The sequence below is a fragment of the Manis javanica genome, chromosome 4 (genome assembly GCF_040802235.1).
Source record: "Manis javanica isolate MJ-LG chromosome 4, MJ_LKY, whole genome shotgun sequence".
Classification (NCBI taxonomy): Eukaryota; Metazoa; Chordata; class Mammalia; order Pholidota; family Manidae; genus Manis; species Manis javanica.
The window spans coordinates 177,250,629-177,276,407 of record NC_133159.1 but is presented as its reverse complement, the minus strand read 5'-3'; the positions used below and the strand labels follow the sequence as shown (position 1 = coordinate 177,276,407).

The window sequence follows — 25,779 nt, the reverse complement described above, 5'->3', positions numbered from 1 at the left end:
AACCCCAGGTTCCCCTCTAAACTGACTTCTGCATTTGCAGATAGAAGTTTTACAAAATCAAGAATAAAATTCAGACCAAAATGAAACATATACAAAAAGATTTTCCTGGATTCCTCCACTGGGTGTGTAATGAGGGAAAGCTAGACACTTCAGAGCCCAGGAGAACCCTGCACATGGCCTAGAGAGAGGGTGGGCAGGGAGCATGGGACTGCCCATGAGAACAGGGCACGGTGGTGCTGGCAGGCCAAGGCTGGTTGGCTGCTCAGGGGCACCAGCATGCCACCTCCGTTTTGGGAGGGGGGTCCTTCCTGGGCCTCTGAGAAAACAGTCAGGGGACAGCAGTGAGTGGCTGTGAAGGAATTCATATACCACGCTGGCATATCAAGCCAGCAGGAGGTGGGGAACAGATGGCCCAGACAGAGAAGACCCCTGGTGGCTGATGGTGACATATCAGAGCCGGCCCACAGAGAGGCACTCAGCTGAGATCAGCTGCGATCCGCGGGGAGACAGCCAAGCGGCCACAGGTAATTCTGGGGACAGGCCAAACCGAGGAGCCCTTATGTTCCCAGGTGGTGACCTCCTCATGGGGACCTTCTGCTTCTCGGGCCACCACCACGGAGTCCCACCTCTCCCCACTGCCTTGGTCTGGAACACAAATCTGGGGCACTGGCCGGGCCCGGGGTGGGGCAATAGGGAGAGCAGGGCTGAGAAACGTCATGAGGCAGGCTCAAGTTCATCCCCACACTGGAGAGGACGGCGCCTGACCCACTTTGAGGGGAGCCCAGAGACGGGAATCATGTGCTGGCATTGCTCTGAACACACAGTCAGAGGAAAAGAGCCCTGCGGGTCCTCACAGCCCAGACCAGCGAGGGCGCCATGCTCCGGAGCCTTTATTAGAAAGACTAGGGTTTTTAATAACACCAAATGGGGTGCCCCGAGCTGAGCCAGCTGTTTGTGTCCCCAAGTGGGAGGCGTCTGCCAGGGGTTGGTAACGGGGACGAAGTAATGGTGCTGCCAGGGCCCTTCCAGCCAGAGCTCCCTGCTCGGAGGCCCAGGTGACAACAGCCCTCGGGCACGCGCAGCAGCTTGGGGCTGGGCTCTGAAGCACAGCTGCCGTGCCTGGGGGCGTGAAGGGCAGAGCTTTGGCTGTGTCTCTAAGGGATGGCTGACAGAGAGAGGACCAGAGGATGCCCCCAGAGGCTCTGTGAGATGGGCTTACCTCTCATTTTCCCTGGGTTCAAGCTTCCCGGAAGCTGTGAGGGTGGAGGCTGGCGGGCGCAGGGAGGGCACCCTGCCCGGGGTGCTCAGGGACCAGCACAGGGGCAGAAGCGAGCGTGTACAGAGCTATCCGTGAGGCTCACTGGGGGCCACCGGCACTACAGCTCTTTCTGGAGGTGACCTGGGCCACCCCCGATCTCAAGGCCAGTCCCAAGGGAGGCTCCCGTTGAGGCCACTTGTGGGATTCATTGGCTGACAGAGATGATGATGGTCGGGATGCATATTGTGGCTAATATCTGAATGCTGTGGTTAATATCAGGCACTGTGCTGATAACGCTGTCCACATGGTCCCATTTTTATCTTCACTGTTGCCCCATGAGGGGTGTCCTGACTCTGCCAGCACCAGACAAAGCGGCTGTCCGAGGCATGCCTGGGCTGTGGTGAATATTGGGGCCCTCACTGAAGAGAAGAGGTGCGGTGTGAGCTGCCAGCAGATGCGGCCCCTGGGCCAGGGCCCAAGCCATGGCTGGGGAGCCTGCCGCTGATATGAAGCAGCTGCCCAGGGGGCGTGAGTGACCGGGTGACAAAGGAGACTGGTCAGGGAGTCTGCCAAGGCCTGAGCAACCTGCCAGGATGGCAGCTGGAGACCATCTTTGCCTGTGTGAATTCAGAGGCACTGCAATCGAGGTCTCTCAAACTGACCAGCTAGATCTCCACAGAATTTATTTGTGGGACAAAAGAAATGAATCAACACGTCCACCTATATATGCTCTGACATTTTCCTGACAAGTGACTATTTGCAAAGGCCAGCCAGCCCTTCCAATCCTATTATGGCAGCACGAGGGGCTCCTGGGGCTAATGAACTGAAGGGCTTAGCCCAGAGGAACCCCACTTAGCCCAGAGGAACAGGCCTCCAGGCCTCTCAGCTTGTCCTGAGCGTGGGGGCCCTGCTTGGGGTGGGGCTCCTGCCGTCCACCCCGGCCTCATTTCAACAGATGGCAGAACAAATTCCTAATTAAGCACAAGAAAGTTTCCAGCTCAGCACATTTATTTATGATTTTCCGGTCCCTTTGGTCTCATTCTTCCCTTTTGTCTTCCTAGACCCCAAGCCAGCTATTGCCACCCCGAGCTCCCCACTCAGCTGTCTTGGACAGTCTGGGCCCTAACCTGGGGAGAGGGGTGCAGGGTGTGCAGGAGTCGGGGTGACACAACTGCACAGCTGCTTTTCAGGAGGAAAATGAAAAGGGAGTCCATGGCAAACTGACAATTGGTGCAGACCTGAGAAGACAAACAGGGCTTTGGGGGATTTCTAGAAAAATCACCTGGGGCAATCTTGGGCCACAGGGGAGATCCCTCCAATGGCCTGCAAATGTCCAGTGAGCAGACCTCGGCCGCTCCCGCAGCGTGGCTCCCTGGGCCTCCTCAAGCTCCATCCCCTACCTCCCTTCCTGATGCCAGGCTGCTGCCTGGGGTCAGCGTGAGGGAAACACCTTCCCCTTCTGGGCACAAATGTGCCCAGGTGGCTCCAAGAACCCCATCTGGGAACCGAATCCTTGGCTTGGCTACACGTTAGAGTTTATTTAACCGGGCAATTTGTGTTTCCCCCGAGAGGGCTTTGTGTCACGCAGAGGTTTGCTTCTCAAGCGCAGAGGCCCTGACTCTGAGGAGAACGACCCCCTGTGCGCCCACACCACTCTGCAGAGAAGGCTCACAGACAGGCTGCTGCCATCTATTCTCTGTTGCATCAAAGGGAGAAAAGAGGCGAATGACTTGCAGAGACAATGATGTCAGGGCAACAATGTCACCACCCAACAACACGAGCTGGTCTCCACCTCATCTCTCTGCTGCCAAGCACCTCCCTCAAGGCCACTGCCTCCTCCCTCTGCTACACTGCAAGGCTGCCACCCAGGGCCCGGGGCCTCAGGAGGGGGGTCCGTGGGGCCAGCGGCTGCCTTGTGCCCTGTGGGAGGGGGCTCTGGTGGGAGAAGGGGAGGCAAAATGGGGCCCCCATGGGCTGGGATGGCCTGCTGCTGTGGGACAGAGCAGTGGATTTTCTAACAGAAACTCAGCACGTCCTCTGCAGGTGGGAGCTGAGTCTGACCCAGACTGGGTGGGAGCGTCTTGTATCCTTGTGGGATCCTGTACTGAGACGATTGCTCTTTGTTTACCATCAGCCTCCTCTTTTCTCTCTTCCAATCTTCTCCTTTGATGCATGTATTGCTCACCAGAAGCAGAATGGACTTGGTCACACTAAACAGCACAGGAGCGCTATGGAAGCCATTAGCTATCACTGGGTGGCCACTGCCTTGTGAGCTGACGTGGGGATCCATCACACAAGCTGCAGCACTGGCATCCCCTCCCCTCTCTCTACTCTGCTCCTGTCATCAGGAAGGGAATGGGAACCAGCGTTTAACAGGCCCCTTCCCATGGCTGATGCTGCAGGTCAGGGCCGGACCTTCAGGACCTGGGGCCTGGCGGCAGCAGGAGAAGCTGCTAGGATGAGAGTTGGGCCAGGGAGAGGGGGAGGGAGCACATTTCCCTCCAAATACTGTTTTGCTGAGAAACTTCTCTTCTGAAGGTCACCAGGGCCTTCAAACACCTCCTGGAAGCAGACTTACAAGGAGGGTGGGTGGCTGGTGGTCATGATCCCTGCTCATCCCAACTTCTGCATGTAGCCCCTCCTGGCCCCATTCCAGTACCTTCTCCTTGGAGCTGGTATGGGTCTCATGTTGTAAGTAACATGTTCCTATTTTTCCCTAGGTGGTCATGTTAGTTTAACCCAGGGCTTTGGAATGTGAGTGGAAATTGGGAACAGATGCCTGCAGGTGAGCACAGGAGCAAACTGACTGAATGGGGGAGACACGGAACCCCGCCTCATGGTTCATTAGGATCCTCTGTGCCAAGGGGTATGCAGGATCTGAGGCGCACCCCTCGGGATCCTGGAGGTTGGTCAGACCTACCCTGTCAGGCCCCCCAACCAGAATGGTAATGGGATTCTTTGCTTTTAGGCCAAAACAAGTATGCAACTCATCCCAGAGCAGGTGCTGGCTGATGGGATGGCAGGGACGCCAACCTCCTATCCTGGGCCCTGGTGGGTCAGCAGTCAGGCCCTTCCAGGTGGCAGGTGGAATGGTGCAGCAGAATGAATGAGCTCCTTTCTGCAAACCTGAAACCCCACTGAGGGCAATGGGGCTTTTGCTCAGCAGGGTATCAGCCAGGTAGTCAGAGGCATTGCGGAGAGGTGTCTTTTCAGGCCCTGGTGGCCGTGGAGGTGGCTACCATGGCCCACCAGGTTTTATGGCTGTGCCACACAGCACACCCATGAGAAGGCAGAGCCGTACTGCTCCCCCTGGGCAGGGGAGAGACTGACCCGACCTTCAGGAGCCCAGGCCCAGCCTGCAGTTCATTGGGAATCCAGCAAGGGCGTGTGCGAAAGGCTGGCTCTGGAATCGGCAGCCCTGGCCTAGCTCCAGCTCGTCCACAATACGTGACCGTGGAGTCACTGTCTTTTCTGGTACTCTATTTCCCCAGTGGCAAAAGGCAGGTGGAGCCTCCTCCTTGCCCTTGGGGCCACATAACACCCCCAGGTTCCAGCTATAGCTGTGAGCACGCGGCCGGTGCCGAGAAGCTGAGGGCTGAGGGGAGGAAGGGCAGACTCACCAGCCCATCTCATCAGCGAGGTCAGGATCTGCAGGTACTTGGTCTTCTGAACATCAAAGAAGGTGAAGGGCCCGAGGAAGAGAGTGAAGACAGCCTGGATGACGAGAACAGGAGTGAGGGAGGCGCAGAGGTCAGGTGGGGTGTGGGGGGGCAGGCTGTTCACACAGCCTCTGCCTGCTTCAGGCTGGTCCAACCCGCATGTTCACCTGGCCTGGCTGGGGCTTCCTGGGGTCAACCAGCATCACCTGGGAAGTTCCCGGTGGAAGGGGCACAACAGGAATGCAGAGCCGAGCTTCTCTAATGCTTTGCACACTTACTGTCCCAGGACCACATCTGAGGGACATCGGCTGCCCCTCCTCTTGAGAAAACAATGCCAAAGATCCCTGGGCCCAGCACCGGACTGGGCACAAGTGTGGGTTAGGTTCAAGGGGCAGGAAGATGAGGCTCTGACAGGAACACCTTGGCCCCAACCGTTCATGGGACAGAGAGGACATGGGGAGGAGGGGCTGCAGGGTCCTGACGACACAGCATAGTGGAGAGGACACTGGTCTGAAGCGTCCAGAGAGGAAAGGATGCATCAGGACGTTGTTAATCAGCCCCGTTTTAGCTTAGAAGGGGATGCCTGGAAAACCAGAGCCAGGGCATCCAGGGCAAACCCCTGTGAGGGACACCCTATGCCAGGAAGAGAAGGGGCCGCACGCAGGAGACCAGGGTGGGGAGGCCTGGCCAGAGAAGGGGGCCTGCCAGCTCTGGACCCCTCCGCTCTCCTCCTCTTTGCAGAACAGGAAAGTGAGTGTCTACTTTAAAAAAAATAATTCAAACCCTGGCTTAGAAAACTGGTTTGTGGGAAATTTGAACCCTCTTTGCAAAAGGAAATGGGGTACGTGTGGGACAGGGGAGCCAGGCTGGGACTGAGGGCAGGCCTGCGTTTCCATGACAAACAGGCTGTGCAGGGAGCAGAGGAATTCACCGCTGCGGGTTGGGGTTACGGGGCTGATACCATTTTCAACCTGCCACTTGGAAGCAGCAGAGGACCAGACCTCATTAACATCTACACTGTGCCATTTTATCACGTTAATGCTAATGACACTCACCAGAGACGCAGCAGCTGCTCGCAGGCCCGAATGTGGGGGGCAGGGCCGCTGTGGGGAGTCAGGCTCTGGCCCTGTGATCTGGGCGAACCCATCACAGCTGCTCAGCCTGGCAGCCAGTCCCTGGCTCCCCTGTGACAGGCGGGTGTCACAGAGGGGGGCCGGCCCGTCCCTCCCCCGCCCCCTCGGCAAGGAGAGCAGGAAGTGAGAGCTGTGACCTCTTATCCAAGTCCATTATCACTGTGAGAACAAACGACACGAAGCACTAAAGTGCTGCTTAAGGAACAGGCTCTAATTAGCTGGGGTGGATAGGCGGCCTGGCAGTCACCAGGGCTGGGAGATTCTGGAAAGGGTTTCTGCTCCCCCGAACCAGCCCTGCTTCCGTTCAGGAGAAGCGCTGCCATTAGGCAGGGGTGATGGGGGGCACAGAGGAGGGGGTCTGGCCCTGGGACACAGAGAGGCACAGAATCATCCACAGCCTGTAGAGCTAGTCTGTGCACAGCATCATCAGCAAGCCATTTAGGAAAATTACCACTTGAGGGAAAGTTCAAAAGAATGTCTCTTTGGAAGGATGGGAGAAGGAAATGTTCTGTGGGAGAGGACATACAAAGCCACCTGCCACCATGTTTCCAAATGAGCCTGGCCTGCTCAAAGCTGGATGCCTGGTGAGCAGGGGTGGGGGCGGGGGGCACGTGTTGAGGTGTTTCACCTCTGACCTGCGATGCCTATTGCTGAAGACACAGTATGCAGCTGTGGGTGCTGGGAGTCTCCTTGGGGTGCTTACATGGGAGGTCAGATCTTTGAAGCCTGCAGACTGGTTTTTAGAAGGCTCCACTATGTCAGAGCAGGGAAGGCAGAGCGAGCCCCGAGGGCGGGCAGGGCGTCCTGCTCCTGCAGGCTGCAGAGGGCTTCTTCTCCAGGTGGCCTTTCTTGGATGCCGAGTCCATCTTCACCCTCCTCCTCAGCAGACGACTACCAAGATCCTAATACACATGATGCCTCGTGTTACAGACCCTGGCAGAGGGGATTCCAGTCCACTAAGAGCATCCCTCTATTTAAGAGACCAAGCATACAGACACAGCTCAAAAAGGCTGCGTCAGAAGTGGAGGCAGGGTGCTGACAGAGGGAGGGGACCATGAGTCCAAGGGGCTCAGAGTGAGGTCGGTGCCCTCCCCTCCAGGTCTGGGGATGGCAGGTCTAGCTTCAGGGTGGGGACTGGCGGTGAAGGGCTCTTTTGGAAGACTTGGTCAACAGCTGTGTCATCCAGGGCTGGGTAGCGGCTGGGATGTGCAGACCAACCACACCACGTGGGCAGGTGAAAGCTCGCACAGCCTGCCAAATAGCAGCCCTTGTGTGGGGCACTAGCTCATGCATCAGAGGGTGCCCAGACTGAGATACACAGTGGCTAATTAAGGAACAGGTGTCCCCTTCAAATTAGTTAGAGCCGGGCTCGGCAGCTGCAGAGTAGCATCCAGAATGGGAAAAGACAGACACGTCCTGGCGCTGTGAGCTGCCCACCCCAGGGTGGCCGTGAGGTCTCGGGGAAGAAAAGGGCCGCAGGAGAAGAAAAGCCCCAGCGTTCCGACGGCCTAGTGGGGACAGAGTTCACTGGTCAGTTCAAACTCGGCCTCTGTTCAGGGACTCTCCTAGTGCAACTCACTACAGGAGGCAGGACACCAACTGCTGCGGCCAAATGTGTTTCTTAAAAAAAAAAAAAGAACAATTCTTTGGTTTCTAATGAACTCTTCAAAATGATCACTGGGAATAAAGTCTGAGACCGACTTGGGAGGGTGCAAATGGGGTCATTCCTGTCTTGCTTCTTGAGACTGTGACTCCAGACGCACCAAAGGCCCCACGGCAACCCTGCCAGTCTTGATGCACACAAGGAAGCTTGTGTTCCCAAGGTGCTGCTGGCACTGCGTGGCCAGTTCCTACAGTGTCCGGTGGTTCTCCGAGCTTGACACGGAGTCTAAAGCTTGACACAGCTGCCTCTCCTGTGTGCCCTACAGGGCAAGTGCACCACCCACCCCCACGCTCTGGCTCTGAACTTCCAACAATCTCTGACTCCTTCCTCTCCGCACTGGTGTCATGTGTCTGCTGTAACTTGGTGGCTTCAGATCATAGAACTGTATTTCTCACAGCCCTGGAGGGGAAACTGGGAGCACAGAGCCCGGCCTCCTGACCCAGCCTGGGTGGGGCTGAGGTGGGAACACAGCAGGGCTTTACAGAGGATATAATACCTAAAGTAAGAGGAGCCAGGTAGGCAAAGGGCTGGGGAGGGTTCAGGGCCACCCCTGGGGAATCTGTCCCGATCCCTTTGTCCCTGTCCTCCTCCTCCCGGGCCTGGAGCCACCTGGTGCCGTCTCAGCTCTCTGCACTCAGCCGAAACCATACCTATCCTTGTTCAGCTCTCAAGGGCCCGTCATTTCAGAAAGGACAAAGGCCAGGTGGCCCCAGGATCTGCCTCTAGCCACCTTTTTCAACCTCATCTCTGAAGACACCACCCTGCGAACCTGTGATCCGCAGTCCCGGGCCGCTCCCTGGAGTGCGCAGCGCCTTCCTGCTGCTGGGCCTTTGCGGGTCGGGTCGAGCTTGTCACCCCACTCCCGCTGGCCAAAGTCCTGCCATCTGTCAGGTCCCACTTGGAAGTTTGCTTCTTCACCCAGCTGTCTTCAGAATCAGCTCTATTTCCCCCACAAGCCCTCGGGCTGCAGCAGCTTCTGCACATCAAGCGTCCCTGCAGTTCTTGGCACAGCGCCCCCCACAGGACAGCTGAGCCAACTTGGGCACACACCTGGAGGCAGGGCTGGCCAGCCTCTCCCGGAAATGAGACTCCAGGACAGGGGAATAAAGAGAGTCTTAATCTAATCCCCAGCTCTCTGCACCCACTTCTCAGAATCAGCCTGAGAGATGTGGGAGAGGCTCTCAGAAATTCCGTGGATAGGATGGAGGCTTTGCTGAGACCCCGATGTGGAGAGGCTCACACCAACATGAGCCAGTTGGCATCTGGAACCCAAAGGCTCAGTTACTAATTTACGTTCCTCTTGGCAGTGGTTTGGGACAGTTTTAACAGTCTGTCCCCAGCTATGGCTTGGGAGAAACACATGCTGTGCTATTTTAAGAAAATGGATGTTTGCATCAGGACCTCTCGACAGCCTGCTGAGGCTGAGCTGGGTTCACACGGGCCTCCACCTTCTCCACCTTCCTGTTACCCCTGCAGCCCACCGCGCTCAGACGGGAAAGGCTCCCGTGCAACTCAGTCTTGCTCACACACAAAATAACATGTGACCAGGGCTGACCACGTGGCATGTCACATCCTTTGTTCAAGTGTACAAAATAGGAATGCAGGAGTGAGTGCGTCCACATCAGAGCTCAGAAGTAAAGCAGCTTCCTACTGTCTCTCCATTCCTAAATTTCTCCACAACTTAAGCTGGTCAGGGAAACAAAATGAAAATGTACATTTGGTGCTGATCCCGCATTAGACTCCAGTATAACAGGTTGCAAAGTCTCTGGGTCCCAACTTCTGCCTGTTTATCAAATTGACCTCAACCCTGACTTCCCAGCTGCTGTAACCACCCCATCACATCAAAGCGGTCCCGTGGTAACATCACCGCCCAGGGCTGCAGGTCCCCCGCCCTTTACAAAGCGCTCACCTGTGGCGGATTTTATGTCATGATCGTGGCCATCTGTGAGCTCGCTGGGCAGGTGACAATGCCTCATTTTACTAATGAGGGGGTTGAAGGACCCGAGAGGCTCAATGACAGAGTAAGAAAGTGGCAGAAGGGGCCCAAAGTTTCCTGCCACCTTCCGTCTGGCCACTGTGGTCCCCGCACTGCATCCTGCTGGCTGCTCTCCCCCCGACACCTCACATCCCACATCAAGCTGATGCTAAACCTCAGGCCTTTAACCTGTGATTCCACCTGCTGGCCAAGAGTTTCCCTCTCCAACTTCCATATTCCAATCAGCTTCAAAGCCCTGCCCAGGTGCCTTTGTCCTCAGCAAGTTTCTCCCATTTTTATGCCTCCCTGGGGGCTGATTTACCAAACACAGAGTCGGCACCACATTACTTAATTCCTGTAGGTTCTAAGTTGCTCCTTTTTCATCGCTTGATTTTGTGCCCCTGACAGAGTGTAAGCACCACAATGGCCAGGACCACAGCCTTGTTTGTCCCGGCACTGAGGAGGGCTTGGGCACATGTGAGACGCTCAATAAGCACCCACAGAATACAGTGAATTTGGTGGCAGAAGCACCTGGTGGAAAGGTGCACTGCTGCAGTGGGGGAGGAGGCAACCCTGGCCTTGCTGACTTGCCTAGTACCCACCACCAGACCCTCCCGCCACGGGCAGTGTCTGAGCTGGCAGAGCAAACATGCAGGCCTGCCAGTCACCCTCTGTCTGGAAGCAGTTGACTCTGTCCGGGCAAATACTCTTCCCCAAACAGTTGTGAGATCAACATGGTTTGATTTAGGAAAAGTGAACTGAGAAGTAGTGCTCTGAGCATACCCACTGGTTTCAGGAAGAAAGACTGAACCCCAGGGAAGGAGAAGGGGTGCAGCTGAGAGCAGCCACCTGCCTGCCATCAGCAGTATCTCCTGGGACCCCCACCAAGGAAGGGCTCAGGCCCCGAAGGGTTGTCACCACTTTGAGAATCTACCTGGCCCTCAGAAGGAGTGATATTTTAGAAGAAACCTACAGTCTACATAAAGGTCTTCAAAGGAGAGACTCTTCTCATGCCTACCTCTGGGAGATGGTGGATTCAGGGTTCCCAGTCACAAACTCGGCCACCCATCGGTTCTCTTACAAAACAAAACAAAAGCCTCCAATCCTGTTTGCTGTCATCCTTCCTCCTGCTGGGAAGAGACAGAGTGGACTAGCTTCTAATCAGAATGTAAGCCTGCATGGAATTCACTGACACCTGTAGTCCCTCCTATCCCCTCAAAGAAGTGGGGGATGGCGGGAACACCATTCTTGGAGGAAAGGGAAGACAGGAGAGAATGAGGTGCTAATGGGTTGGCCACCCTACAGGACGGGTGTCTTTGAACCTCCACGGGACCATGAACAACAGCAATTACTTCCAGCAACAAGTGACAGTGAGAAGATTTCCTAGGAGAGAACAGCCGGCTGACTGCTGATGCAAGTCTGGGAGTGTTGAACGGCGATACGCCGCCTGATGTACCCTGAATCTACAGCAAGCTCCGGAGGCTGCCTAAACTCACAGCTGGGCACGCCCAGGGCCCAGGGAGCAAGTGCGGGTGGAGATGGTAAGGCACTGGCGGCACAGCTGAGCGGTCTGGCCCCATCCTGCGGGTTATTTCAAGTGATAAAGGAAACGAATGCCACATCACAGGGCTGTCCTTGGTGGGCGCTGGGGTTAAGAGTTGACTGGGGTTAATGGCGACTCAGCATGAACCCATCCCTAAACAGGAACTAAACTTTCAGTGCATCCTTGAGGTGCAGTGAAGAAATGTTCAAGGATTCTATTTTTATTTCTCGAGTGGCTGTGAGTATTTTGGTTTGGGAGTTTTTATTTTCCCAAGTTGAAGTACAACGTCTGGGGCTTCATCTGCAAAAAGGAGGTGAGTTCTGAGGCAGTGAGGAACAATGGAGGGACACAAGCTTTAGCGTCACGTGTGCAGGGCGCGGGTTTGGTCCTGATGTTGTCCAGCTAACTGTGAGACCCTGAGCGTTAGCGACCTCAAAGCACCCTACGTGTGCACAGAAGGTATATTCGTGAACATCGGCTTGGCCATGTGGCCCCAATGCGTACTGCCCACCCACACTATCACACTGCATCCGTCCTCCAAACACCCTGGGTGGGGGAATACGAAGCCACTGAAGCCACGTGAGGACCTCCAGCCAGAGAAATGTTAGGTCACCACTACTCTCACCAGACTTCCATTTCCTCCACCCAAGTTTGATAAAGGTCCAAATGCTTGGTTGGGAAGTTCAAGTTCTTCCCAATCAAACACAAAGGATCAGTTGTCACGCAGAGGACGGTGGTGTGAGAATGAGACCAGGTGCGGGTCTGAAGCCAGGCCGGCAGCTTGTGTGCACGGAACCCAGGGACCCGTCATCACAGCAGGTTTGTCAAAATGCTGTGATGGGGTGCAGCCTGCCATCTAGGAGGCCCTCTGAGCTCTGCAGGAGGACCGATGCTTTCACATGACACTGAGAAGGAGGTTTCAGAAATAACAACCTTCTCCCATGGGGCAGAAGACAGCAGCAAGTGTCTGAGGGCCTGGCCCAGAGACAGAGGGGTGCTTTGCCACGGGAGGGGGCTTCCGCCGGGACAGGCTGCTGGGCTCCATACACTGACCAACCACTATGGAGACGCTGCCCATCTGCCACCCGCTGACCCCTCAAATATGGTCTACTGCTGGAGAATGAGTAATGAAGATGGTTGGAGGCACTCACCCCCTCAGGCAGTGATCAGAGTCTGCCTAACACCTTTCCAAACACGCTCAGAGCAAGTTACCACCTGGTTATTCCTGGTCTCCCCCAGCCAAAAGGCCTTACTTGGGTGATGGTTGCTGGAAGGATTCAAAGACTGAAAGATTCAGGTGATGCCTACAGGTAAAAATGGAGAGATGATGGCCAAATATTCCAAACAGCAAGCTCCTGAGTGCACGAGGCAGCTCTACAAACCCAGCTATTAGCTCACGACACCCTTCAGCAGAAAAGCAAGCCTGCTCATATCAAACAATTCCTCCCCACTCTGAATGAGTGTGAGTGGAGGCACGCATCACCTGCAGCTCTTGTCAACAGGCAAACATGGACTTGTGGGAAGATGCCAAGCCCCCAGCAAAGGCAGTGATGAGCTGGAAGACTCCACAGGGAGCACTTTTCTTTTTAAACAAAATGTGTTTTATTGCACAAATATACATTTTGCAAAGATACCTTTGACATGACAAGATTGAAAAGTGAATGCAAAGCTATGGCTTGCCAGGACTGAAGGTGGGCACAATACCAAAGATGACTGACTGAATTTAATTATCATCATGTTTCAGGGTTTTGCTGATAGGACAATGTTTGGATGAATAATATTTGAATGAAGAATAATATGAAAATACACGCAGCTCACAATTACTCCCTAAAAGCTACTGTTTTGGTCCATTCGGGCTGCTCTGCAGGGAGTTCTTAAGTGGCCCCAGGGCCACAGGACAGAGGCAAGAAACCAGACGCAGGCAGCAGGGACTGAATAGCTAATCAGACCTGAGGGCCAGAGAGCTGGCCGGGAGGGGTAGTCCCTATGCCCAGGTAACAGATTAGAGGACAATACTCCGGGGCAGCAACGGCCAGTAAGGTCATTTAAAATACTGGAAAAACATGATTCGTCTCTGATACCGGGGGGCCTAGGAGAAGGGTTTCAGAGAGAAACCATAGAAGGGGTGGCTGTTCCCAACCCCACACACAGCTCCAGCTACTGCAAGCCCAGAACGCTGCCTCCCAGAGGAGATGAGTTCAGTCGGTTTGTGGCCGGGCAGGGGTCAGCATGGGAGAGTGGACAAGAGCCCCCCCGGGCAGAGCCCAGGGAGCAGCTGCTTCCAGGAGGCTAGCAGTCGAGAGGCAGCTGGGGTGCAGGCTGTGTGGGGGGAGAGCTCTCTGGACCGTCCTTGCCAGCTCCAAGAGGAGAGGGCCAAATATGAGGCTGTCCAGGCCCCGGAGCACCACTCGCCAATCCCGTGGAGCCTGGGTGCCACCTGCTCAGCCCAGGGCCCTCAGAGGGCAGTTCTCAGGCTTGCTCCGTCACTCCCCAGACACACGGACTGAAGAGCTGCCTCTGATGACAGGTGGACACATCCCCAGGTCCCTTCCTCAAAACCTCTGTTCCCTTTTTCTCAAGGCAATTGGAAACTGAGCAGATCTATGAAAGAATCCAAGTAACTTCCTTTCCTGAGTTTCTCTAAATGCCTCTGCCCTACTCAGAGGAGGCAGAAACCCTTGATTAGGTAGGGACTGAGGTTTCTAACCTGTCTGCATGGATTTTTTGCTCTGGGAGGCAAAAAACAAAAACACCAGCATGTCTCCTTCCTGATCCACTTGACAAAAAAAGAAAGGTTGGAAGCTCATCCCAAACTTCCACCCCGGAGCAGTGTGATGTCTTACCTAGGGGCCTGGCTGGTTGCTTACCTTGTTGTAAAGCTGTGTGGGGGGAGGAGCTGGCTGGCAGGGAGTGCAATGTCAGGGCCCACTGGAGCCTCGTGCAGCGCAGGGAGACCTGGCTGTGCGCCGCTGGGGAACGGTTCTGTGCTGTGGCTGCTGCTGAAGGGGCCGGTGTCTTTGCAGAATGCAGGCCGTGGCTCCCAGGCAGCCATCCCCACCATCACATCCCATTCCCGTCCTGGTCCCAGCCTTGGCAATCAGGGTAAGTCCCATATACCTGTTCCAGGTATCACCAAGCCCCATCTTCTCTAAGCTCCCCCTACTGGGAGATGGTTGGGGGTCCGTTTTGAGGGGATGCTGCTGGCAGGAAGGGAGAACTCTGCCTTTCGTGTCCAGAGCCTTCCCCTGCTTTCTGATGGTCCCTAGGAAACTGATCTATCAGACGCATCACTTCACCCTGGGGTTAGGGAAGAAAGAGGCTCAGAGAACCAAAATCATGGAGCACCGCCTGAGTGCTCGAACGTGACAGCATCTTCTGGCTAAGATCTTTTTAATCCTGGCGCCCTGTGAATTGTCTCTATTTCAGAAAACTGAGGTTGAGGGGGGTAAATAACTTGCCTGAGATCTCCTACGGACTAAGACTTTGCTGAGATTGGAACTCAGACTGTCCATATCCAAGCCCATCCCCTCTTTAGGGCCCTTGGCTGCCTCCCTTGATTGTGCCCTCGCGTCTCTGTACCCCTCTTAATCCCAATGCCACGTCCCTCCTTGGCTGGCTCCCTTGTGGGAGGGGCAGAGGGCTGGGCCTGGCACGGCTGCCGTCTCCCTTACCCTCTTACTGGAGGACAAGCCTGCGTGCCTGTGTTGTCTCTTTCTCAGCTGAAAAGCCAGATGGTGCCTGGTGGTGGGCAGAGTTCCAAGGATTTGATGCCAGAGCTGTAACCCTTCTGGTTTGCGGAAAAAGATAAATATTGTGGAAGACCTCCACAGTCACTCAATTATTATAAGCCATCCGGGTTTATTAAGAATAGCCTGGCTCCTCACAAACATGAAAGAGAAAGCTGGAGTCTACGCCCACAGGTCCATTTGAAAAGGCCCAGAGGCTTGGTCTTGAACTAGGGCTTGAAGAACATAGTGACAGGAGGCAGGGTGGAGTGGAGGGTGCTAGCATGCAGGAGGCTGGGTGGAGTGGGTGAAGCGGGCACAAACTGGCAGCTCTGCCTGGAGAAGCATACCCGATTCTGGAGCTGGCACCTGTTTCGACACTTCGCTGCTCACACTAAAGGAGGAGGTGGCAGAGAGAGAGATGGACCTTGAGCCATCCCAGACTTCCTGGGACTCGGACAGCTTCTGATTCCCCTCTACCTTCAGCCCCCACAGACGGAGTGCCCTAGGCCCTTGCTGAGAGATAGCTTCCGTCCTGAAGTGAGGAGTGGAAGATGATCTGTGCTTTCGGGAAGGGACAGGCCAACTGGGTGTGGAGTTTTCTAGCTGGATCTGTGGCCATTAGCTGTGGTGAGCCTTGGGTGCCAGCAGGCCGGAGCGCTGAGGGAAGGATGGGGCCAGTGCCCGGCTACGGGCAGGCCCAGCAGTGGTAACCCACCTGACAGTGGTCTCATCCACTTGGACATTCACAGAGCACCTGCCCTGTGTGAGACCACACACTGGCTCTAGACATAAAGGGGGACAAGGCACAGCCCTGAACTCGAGGAGCTCACAGTGAAGCCAAGAAACTGAATCTGCATGAAAGTCCAACTAATGCCAGGGCAGGGGTCTGGGGAGAGGGGTGTTGCTTGCAGTGAGCGCCATGGAAGCCAGAGTGAGGAATGAGCATGTCTGGTGCAGGCTCCATGCAAACCCTCCGTGGCAAAGGAAACAGGTGCTGTAGGGAAGGCAGGGCTTGTCTAACAGGCTGGTGGAGCTGGAAAGCTCTGGAAGAGCAGTGACCTCTCTCCTTGTGCTGAGTGAGTAGATGCAGAGATGACTTCTCCAGCATGGCAGGCTTGGTTTACTGGTTCTTGCTTTTTGGCCACTAAATCTCTCCACAGAGAATCAAAACTAGCTCTGTGTCCTGGTCTATTTAAACTGGATGTCAAGGAAAAGGGGAGGATGGGTACAGTGTATTATCTCCCCAAGGCTGGGCCAGGGCTGAGCTGGGCCTGTGGGGGTGGGTGGGGGGTGGAGGGCTTATACCCGCTCCACTCTGGACAAAGCTAGAGGTATTCTTCCTCCTTGGCCACATGACCAGGGACTGGGAACAGCTTTTGGGGCCAGGCTAGGGGTCAAGTGGATATACAGATCTTCAGGAGGACTTGAGGGGAACGGGTGGGGTGTTGAGCATCCTGTACGCTGTGGACTGTGTTGTGGTGATGGAGGGTTGGGAGCCTCTGGGCCATCAGCTCTGCTCCTCAGCTCCCTTGGAAAAAAGTCCCCAAGCCCCCAACCATCTGATTCTATCAGGAACTACACTGTTCAGATACTTTCATCATCAATGGTGTGTGCGCCCTGTGGATCTTAGAACCTGCAGGGCTGTTAACGCTTCCAGGAATCGCCTGAAACATGACTGCTCTTGGTGCCCCTGCCCCAGGGATGTGGGAGGGCACGACCATCGCACTCTGTCCCCTCAGCTGCCTAGGGTTTGTATGGCGCTCAGCGAGAGGAGCCAGGTGGTCACTGCAGATGCTCTGGCCACCTTCCCTTCCTCGTTCCACTCTTCCCGCTTGTTCTGCCCGTAAGAGTGGGCGGTGGGAATGTTCTGTGCGGAGCTGGAGCGGAGCGAGGGAAGGCAGCCAGGTGCCCAGACCACGGAGCCCGGCAGACAGGAGCCGCACAGGCCTGGCTGGCTCCACCCCTCACCCCTGACGTCAGACCTGGAAATAGATCCGAAAGGAGGCTTTTTCGCTTTGCGGGCACTGAGTAACCTTGGAGGTGGGGAAGGAGGGGAGGTAGCACGTCAAGCTGGCTGATTAACGAGCTCTGTCAAATGGGTATAAGAAATAATAACAACCCCCAGCTTTCCCACCACCCCCACTGAAGGTCAGAGGGAAAGCACTCCCTGAGGCTGGCACCCTGTGGTGTCTAAGAGGAAGCCAAGAGCTAAGCACCCAGAAGGGACCTGTTGGCCCCAGGTCAACAAAGCAGCCACTGGCAAAGCGGTACTGCCGGAGCCCCTTCTCCCTTGGGGACACCCAAAGGCTGAAACGGTCTGATCAGAGCGGAGTGATACTGTTCCGTCTGCACCAAGCGCCTGAGACATCACCTCCAGTGTGCCACCTGGGACGCCAGGCTGCAGCCCCGAGGACCTGTGGATATCTGGCCACTGTCTTTCCCTGAAGAGGCAAGGAACCTGACTGCTGCCTGACAGCTGCCGCTTGGGAAGCGATTCTTTATGAGAGACCAGAGCAGACCTATCCCTGGAGACGGGGTGCTAACAAGACCCTAGACCATGGGATAGGCCCTTGGAGAGTATCATCCAGGGTCAAAGGGCAAAGTACACAGAATCAACCTTAGAATCCGTTGAAAAGGCAGATTCCTGGGCTTTGCAGCCTTAGGTTCTGCTACATTAGGCCTGGGGAGGGACCCAGGAATCTTTTATTTTTCACAAGAAAGGCATTCTCATGCCAAGGGGCTTGGAACCAAACTTGGAGACACAGCTCAGATCCAGCGGAAGGGGAACAGCTGGGCCACGTTCCGAGAGACCTTCCGCCTGTCTGCCAGGTGGAGCACTGCCTCCCCGCCGTGGGGAGGGAGATGCCAGAACGGCTTGGACAGGGCGGGTCAGCACACAACACCTGGCCTGGCAGTCTCTTCCTTCCTCTTGTCAAGGTTTGCAGAGAACATCTCAATCTGTGGCTGAAGGCAGTTCTCCCCAGAGCCAAAGTAAACATACCCTGCTGTCTCTGTGGCCCCTCCTCCGGAGTCACACTCATTCCACAGTGGCCCGCGCTCAGCACCGCGCTCCCTTTGCACCTGAAAAGGCTTATTAAAATGTAACCTGGTCTACTCTCGGCTAATCCACCAGACATCGCCCGAGCTCATGCTAAGTAATCAGATGTCATCATTAATATGCGCCCTAATTGCTCAGCTCCGCCTCCTGCCCATCATGCATCTCTGCTGGCTGCAAACCCTTTGGGCTTCTCTGCTTCTGCTTTCTCCCTGGGGCCCGACTCTGGGCCAGAGAACGCACCCACAGACATTTACATTCTCTGCACAGTTGGCTGGGACGCCAGCAACACGGAGGAGCACAGTTACTACTCCAGAATGTGTGCTTTATTTAATTAAACAACTACTGCCAGGACCCTGGGGCACTATTCAGAAAGACGCCAGGTTCTGATTATCATAGACACCCTGTAACAGAGCGAGCATCGGGCAGCGAGCAGTGCAGGCTCACAAGCTCAGCAGGGCCTTCACAAGTCCGAGGGACTCAACTACGGAGTGAGAGCATCAGGGAGACACGACCAGGAGGAGGAAAATGGTTTGGCATCTAGTTTCCATTCTGGTCAGCACAGAATGCTTAGGAACATCCCACGTTTCCCTACAACCGCTGGGAGGCTGCCAGATTCCTCAGACTATGGTTTTTTTCTATACTTCTGGGGCAATGAAACAGAAAGGGAGGATCTGAAATCAACTGGGATGTTTCCTCAAAGAACAGAGTCATTTTTAGCTCCTTGCTCAGAAATGGGAAGTTTGGAAGCGGAGGAGATGCGGAGTGTGAAGCGGGCCTAGGCTGCAGTGTTTGGGAGTTCGCCTGGAGCAGCCGTCCTCAGAGGGATGACGGAAGACACCTGCACGGGGCCAGGGCCAGGTTCAGCCCAGGTAGGAGCATCAGGTTTTTATCCCTGACTGCACTACTCACGAATCAGGAGTGCTCAAGCCTCGAGCTCAGGGTCTGCTTGGCATCAGTGTGAAGCATGGATAAAAATGGTCCTGAAAAAGCACAGAGCAGAAGGTCCCCAGCAGGGATAACATTCCCCACGGAGATCTATCTGGAAGGCTCCCAACCAAACTGGCCTGTCTGTGACTGTGGGCCGTGAGTATGTACTTAACAAGCTCTGAGAAGCTTCCTAGCGTATATGTACGTGTGTGTGCACGCATGTGCATGCATGTGGGTGTGTGGGTCCCAGGTTACTTTTTTTAGGTAGGATGCCCCAACCCTGGGTTGTGTCTTCCTTTTTCTACATGAACTGGGCTTTGCATTTCTGCATTTTTGCACAGGAACGCATGGATACCGCCTCTTATACAAGAGCTAGGATTCTAAAAGTTCTATTTATAAATACTTAATTTTCACAGAGTAACATTTTAAACACACTAGGGAAACTAAGTACTTCTGAGAAACTGCAGGGAATCCTTCTGTAGTGTAATAATGATTTTGTAACAAATAATTACCCCCCTAGTTTGTTTATGCATTTGGGTTCTCATATAATGGGGCTTATTAAGAGTTGAGCATGCTTGTGGGGAGGGTGGCAAGGTCATGGCACACAAGGCGATTTTCCCCATCCCAGTGCACTTTCCGGAGTGAACTGGGCAGTCGGGGCTCAAGGGAGGAAGAGAAACCAGCCAAATCAAACTGACATTTTCCCCTGGGCCCAGGAGTCAAAACTGGCTTGCTGGGCAAACATTATTTGTAAGGGGGTGCTCATTACTTTCCAGACAATGGAGATGCAGGTAGAGATCTGGGGCCCTTGAACAGGGGCAGAGACACCCAAACTGCCTTCGTAAAAAAGGGGTCTGGGCAGTTCACCTGGCTAAGGAGCAGGCACACAGGTTCCCATCACCCAGTAGAATGGAGTAATGCCTGGAGGACCCCAACTTGTTTGGGGGAGGGAGTGGTAGGAACTATTCAGAGGAAACCACTCCCACCGTCTCATGATCCAGACTTGCCAAACCTGGAATCTTTACTGGGAACGTGGAGAGGGAGCAGGGGATTAGGCATCATCCTCTAAACTGGCGTGTCAGGTATCGGCCATGCCAGAAGCAGGACGTGGGGCGTGATGGATGGCAGACTGAACACCAGCCTACGGAACCCAGGTCCCTGAGAGCGGCATTCAAAATAAAAAGAACAGTCCTCTCACTGAGCTGGAGGAGGAAGCCCTCGCCAAACTCCCAAAGGTGCTGGAGGTTGAGGGGTGGGTTGGTGGTCCCTGTGGCCCAGAAAGGTGCTATCCAGGTCTCCTCGGACAGGTGAGGTCTGGTCCAGAGCAGGACTGGGCAGCCGCTGAGCAGACACTGGGGGTGGGCTAGAGGCTGAGCGGACAGCAGTGGGGTATAATGGTGGGGTGGCGGGGCTCCCGGGCTCCCTTGGCAGGAGTTTGTGAGACAAGCCACGGTGTGGAGTGAGTGACAGAGTAAGCCGGATTTCATTAGAAAGGGCTGGGGCCGGGAGTATGGAAAGCACACCAAAAAACAAGCAGCTGTTCCCAGGGTGAGATACAGAGACAGCCCCTAGGGAAAAAAATAAGAAAGAAGGAAAACACAGGCCTGTCCCTGTATTATTGATTTCCTTGAAAAAGAAAAAGACAAGCTAATCCTTTAAAGTTGGTCATTTCAATCTGAGCGCTGGGCACTGTTTGAAGTTAGAATTCCCTCAACATCAGAGACGTGGCTCAGGTTTGGATAGTGGGTATGCACATATTTGGGGTGTGGGGCAGGAATTCATTCTTCCTTGAGACCCAGGATCATGGGATGAAAGCAGAGGTTTGACACGTGGGGACCGGAGTCCTTCTGGAGGCTCGAGCCCACACCCAGCAGCTGGCCATGACACCGCAGAGCCCACCCCATCGAGCCCCCAGCGCCAACAGGGCACAGGCACAGGTCAGGAGAGCTGCCGCTCACCACGCTTGCGGTAAGTGCCCAGCGTGACAGGCATCCTCGTAAGGGTGAGTGGGGAGAAGGGGTGAGAGGCAAACAAAACCGACCTTTCTGGAGCCTCCAGAGCTGAATGAGGAGGTGCTGACAAAGCAGCACACGGGGAGGAGGATACGGAAGAAGGAGGGCTTTCCTGTTAGCCCTGTGGGTCCCAGTCACCATCCTAGAGTGGCACTTCGATGTCACAGGACTTGGGGCAACACCCTCTCTACCCCAGGCAGCCGGGACTCTTCTCTGGGCCGATTAGGGTTTGGGGCCAGGCTGAGTCCCAACTCTTGTGGGTCAAATGGGATAGAACGCTGCCCAGAGAAGGGAGGCTGTCACTGGGCTCAGGGCCCTGCTCTCCATTTCCCAGCAGAGCCAGAGCATCACCCACTCCAGAAAGATGTTGCATTCGTCCTACTGTCCCCACCGGCGCTCGGGGCCTCCGTCCTGGCTGACTGAGCTTCGTTCCACTCCAGGTTCCCGCCGTTGTGCTGTGCCAGGGCAGCACTTACACTGCTTCCTGCTGGAGCTGCGCTCTGGGGCAAAGTGGTGGGACCCGCCCCCATGTACCACGCTGGGGCAGCGGGTACCTGAGAGTCCCCCGGTCCTGCCAAGTCACTGCCGCTGCTAAAACTTGTTGCTCCACATGAAATCTCCCTTCTCACTGGTTCCAAGGGCCTCTAGGCTACCTTCTGCCCCAGAATTGGTAAGAATAAATATTCAAGTGGTGGCAGCCGCGACCCACTTATTAGCAGATGCCACAGCCCCAGGGCACGGCGGCTGATGCTGAAAGCATGCAGAGAGAGCTGTGGAGGGGAAGGAAACGTCCTTGCGAGACACATTCAATTCCATTGCTGCTTGAGTACACAGGAGAAGTCCGCCTCACTATCTAGGAGCAGAGGAGGTGGGGGGCAGCAAGACAGCAAATCAATCAAGCAGACGGGCAGGATGTGCGGACGTGGATCATGGAACAGACACCAGCCTCGGGCAACGTCTTGGACAGCATCACCTCAACGCTCTGCAAACGTCAAGCTCCAAGGGCTAAAGGGCTGAGGAGCAGGTGCCAACCTGCCCCCTCCCACCCAAACCTCCAGGCGGGGCTGCCCTGCAGGAGAGCAAGTCTGTTACCCGGGCCAGAGGGTGGGGCTGAGAGCCTGAAGAGCTGGTGCCACCTCTGCCTCAGCTCTGGGCCTCTGGGGAAGGCACAGTCTCCAAGCCTAAGTTTCCTCTCCTGTAAAATGGGATGTTGCCACAGACCTTGCTTCGTGGCTGGGGGGCCCCAATCGGAAATGGCAACATGCGCGGAACTGTGCCCCCTCAATGCAGAACACAGGGCAGGAAGGCCCGGGCAAAGCCTGGCCCGTGTGGCGGCGGAGAGCTCTACTTCCTTCTCCAGCCCCGCGCACAAAGGAGGTTTTCCCTAGAATGGCATTCTGTTAGGAAGAGACCATTTGGTTTCAAAAAGGGGACTGCATGCTGCTTAAATGTTGCAGACAGAGGCAAGTATTGCTGCGTAAGACTGAGCCAAGATGGAGTCAGAGAACAGGGCCTCCTGGCTGGGAGAGAACCAGGCCTCTCGGTGAAGGGCTGCAAGGACTCTTCCAGATTTAACTTCAGCCCGAATCAGACTGACCTACTCTAGGGAGAGAGTCAGGCAGACAGAAATCCCCCTGCAGCCGCAGTACACGTCCCGCCTCTTTAAGGGGGTATTCAGAGGGAGAACCCCCCTCTATCGGCAGAGTGGCAGGTCATCTGCCAGCACCTGCAGGCTGCATCTTTCTCCTGGGTCACCCAAGCCCTAGAGGAAGGTCTCACAGTTCCAAGTTCAAGGCTGGATGGCAAGCCAGGGTGACCATGTCCTGAACCAGGGGCGCCCACGAGGGGCCCCCCACTCAATACCACCAGTCTGCGGCTGAGTCTCCAACCAGGGCGAGCTCTGCTCTGCCATCTGTGCTCCTGGCTCCCCCTGGCCAGCACCTGCTGGGCTGCTGATGACCCACAGCATCTGTCCCCCTGAAAGTGGCAGAGGCTGCTCCTGCGAACGCCAAGCTTTCAGCACTGGGGAGTCCCCCTGTTCCCCCAGGACTTCCCTCTGACACTCTGGAGGGGGCAGCAATGACAGGGCCAGGCCCTGGCAAAGGGTGAGAATGATAGGCTGGGAAGCATTGCGGGTGCGAGGAAGTGAAACGAGTGCTTGGCAGGGCCCCTGACTTGAGGAGAGAGTGATGCGTCCTGCTTCCCGACAGTCAACAGTCCGATTCCTTGATGGAAATGATTAACCTACAAACTTGACACTTTACCACTGGTCCCTGGTTCCTCCTCTCAGTACAGGAAAGAATAAGATGCTGAATTCTGACTATTTTCCACCAAAGCTGGAGAAGCTCTACAGAAAGAATCCCCAGATATTCCCCAGCCTGGAGGCAAGGTTACTGGTTTGAAAGGGTTGGGGCATCGAACACTTTCACATCTGATCCTTCAAAGAAGGAGGGAAGTGGTGGTGGGGTTCTGAGAGTCCTGGGCCCGCTGAAAGCAGGTCCTGATGTTGATTCTCATGGGCCCTCATGGCAGGGGCTGGGCGGCTTGCTGGGACACCCTGCAGAGTGCACGTGACTCATGGGACCCCCCTCCTCACAGCTCCTTGCTCTGTGGCCACTCCAAGGAAAGAGAGGGAGAAACTGACTCATGTCAGCTGCACTGGCAATCACAGGATGTGGACGGAGGTCACAGGAGAGGAGGAGGAATTTTCCATTTGTTAAGGTCAAGGGCTCTGGGGAGACGACAGTGCCAGTAGAGAAAGCTGCCTTCTTACAAGTAATCATGACGCTGCACATAGTCTGGCCTCTGGATACAGTTAATATCCCAAATATTCTCATTCTGTGTGTGCACCTCAGTAACATTCCCAGGAAGACACAGAAGAGATTGTTTCCAGAGGACTTTCTGAAAATTAAACTATATAATAAAAGCCTGTATCTTTATTCCCCAGAACATACTGTCCCAGAATAGCAATGAAGTGGTTATTACAAGGCCTCTTAAACATGCAGGCCGTGTAGGTGCCTCGTTTACCTGAGACCAAGAGGGGAGTGCGCCTGGGGCGGGTACAGTGCTCTGGTCTCCTGGCTGCCTTACCCGATGTTTTGGTGAAGTCTGCGTGGCAGCAACATCAGAAACTGCCAGTGCCAAGAGGTGCTAGAAGGAATGGACAATCTTCTGGACACGAGTGACTGGGGGACAGGGGACAGGATGGTCCTCCTCTCTCATGATTGGAAGAGGCCACCGGATGGGATGAACACATTAGGATCAGCCCTGCAGGTCAGTGTGGCCGAGGAAGACACTGTCACCACCTGCAACAGAGGGCTTGGGACCAAGGAAAGACACCACGTCTGTGTCAACCCTTTCCTCCAGTCACTTTGTCCCCTTCCAGCTCACTGAGGGGAGGCCTGCAGACAGAATGGATGGCTCCTAGTACTTAGGGTCAGGAGGCGCTGTTCCACAGAAGCCATAGACCCTGGGAGTCACGTGCAAAGTCGTAAAGTCACTTCTGAAACATTGTGAAGGTCCATCTGCCTTGAATTTCTCCAAACCAGGCGGAAGAGTACATCTGAACCAAAAACCTTCCAAACAAACGGGAGCCCCCTTCAGTGACTGGGGTGTGTGTGTGCTGGAGGTGGGGGGTGTGGAAGGCTGTCTGCAACCCAGAGACAGTGGGCATTCTTGCTGTTCACTCTTCCCTTCCCAGTTCCACAGCTTTGGCAAGCCTGGTGGCAATTAGCTTTGTGAGTTATAAGTGTAATATCTGGGAGATGAAGGCAGTAATTAATGCCTGGCTGCTCTCTTGGAGGGTTCCTTCTGTTCGGTCAGAGTTATTGAGATTCAGAGATGGAGGCTTCCATCATGTGAAAGGTTGATAGGAATAAGTGAAGGAACAATTTAATAAGGCAATAATAATGTTTCTAAATAATTCACCAGGCAAATGGCAGCGGCCGACAGTCCCAGTTCTCTGTCTCTGCTTTGCCAGGGGGCAGGGGAATGTGCCAGGCAGATTCTGTGTGGACACTAGCAGCCTCCCCAGGAAAAGGCTACCCGAGGGGCTCTGCTGCTGTTCCACTGCCCTGGATGTGCCCTGTGCTGTGCGGAGCCTCGGGGACCCTTTCCTTCACCTCCTCCATCTGCCCGTTAGAGGTCCAGATGGGTCCTTACGCTTACTACTACCTCTGCTAACTTTAGCAATCTTGCTCTTTCAAATGCCAAGAGGTCAGCAGGCCTCGGCTGGCTGTGAGCACCTAGGCCCTCCCAGCTGCCCTACTAAGTTACTCTGCCCACTCCAAGCTGGGGAAGAGGGGAAGGGTGCCAAGCAACCAACTGGCTACTGATTTCCCAGCCGAGCTGTGGTCGGGGGATCTGAGATACAATTCTACTAAGACAAATTCCTAACCTTAGGTGAATATGCCAGAAGGAACAGACCACGAACGCTGCAGAAAAACAGAGGAAAGCAAATCTCTCCCATGGCCTGGGCCACAGGTCTTCTTTGGTCTGTTGGGTGCGACTGGGAAGGCAAAACAGTCACTCAGTGGTCCGTGGGGTTAACAAACTCAGCTCTAAATAGCGCAGCTGGCAGGGCCTGCAGAAACCTCTGCCAGGATAGGGATAATTAAGTCAAGAGGCCAAGTCCTCTCCCACCTCCGCCGCCCCCTCTAAATCAGCTAAGTGGCCACGTGTCAAACTGTGTGTCACCTGGCACACCTAAATCTGTGTCAGGGCTGCGGAGGACTAAGAGGAAGCAGAGAATATTAATAGATGCTGCAAAAGGGAAAGGGAAACATTTCTGAGTCCTGCCTGCAAAGTAGGCAGAGATAAATAAC

The 25,779-nt window shown here is 55.1% G+C and overlaps 1 protein-coding gene and 1 long non-coding RNA gene across 7 annotated transcripts in view; one reads left to right on the top strand and one right to left on the bottom strand.

The window, feature by feature from the left end:
• Positions 1-25,779, bottom strand: part of TMEM104 (transmembrane protein 104) — a 51,899-nt gene that overhangs the window by 10,759 nt on the left and 15,361 nt on the right. For all 4 annotated transcript variants that reach the window (XR_005055622.2, XM_036997339.2, XM_036997338.2 and 1 more), the window contains exon 9: positions 4,879-4,972. Coding sequence is in view for 3 of the 4 variants with exons in the window: in XM_036997339.2 (XP_036853234.2) it covers positions 4,879-4,972 (94 nt within the window). In the remaining variant the exon portion in view is untranslated. The remainder of the gene's footprint in view (positions 1-4,878; positions 4,973-25,779) is intronic.
• LOC140849198 (uncharacterized) lies at positions 16,856-24,222 on the top strand. Of its 3 annotated transcripts, none has more exons than XR_012130865.1 (4): positions 16,856-18,886; positions 20,027-20,179; positions 20,738-20,912; positions 21,294-24,222. It is a non-coding gene; the product is annotated as an uncharacterized lncRNA (long non-coding RNA). The 3 variants fall into 3 exon arrangements; XR_012130866.1 differs by having other exon boundaries at positions 21,291-24,222; XR_012130864.1 differs by having other exon boundaries at positions 20,738-24,222.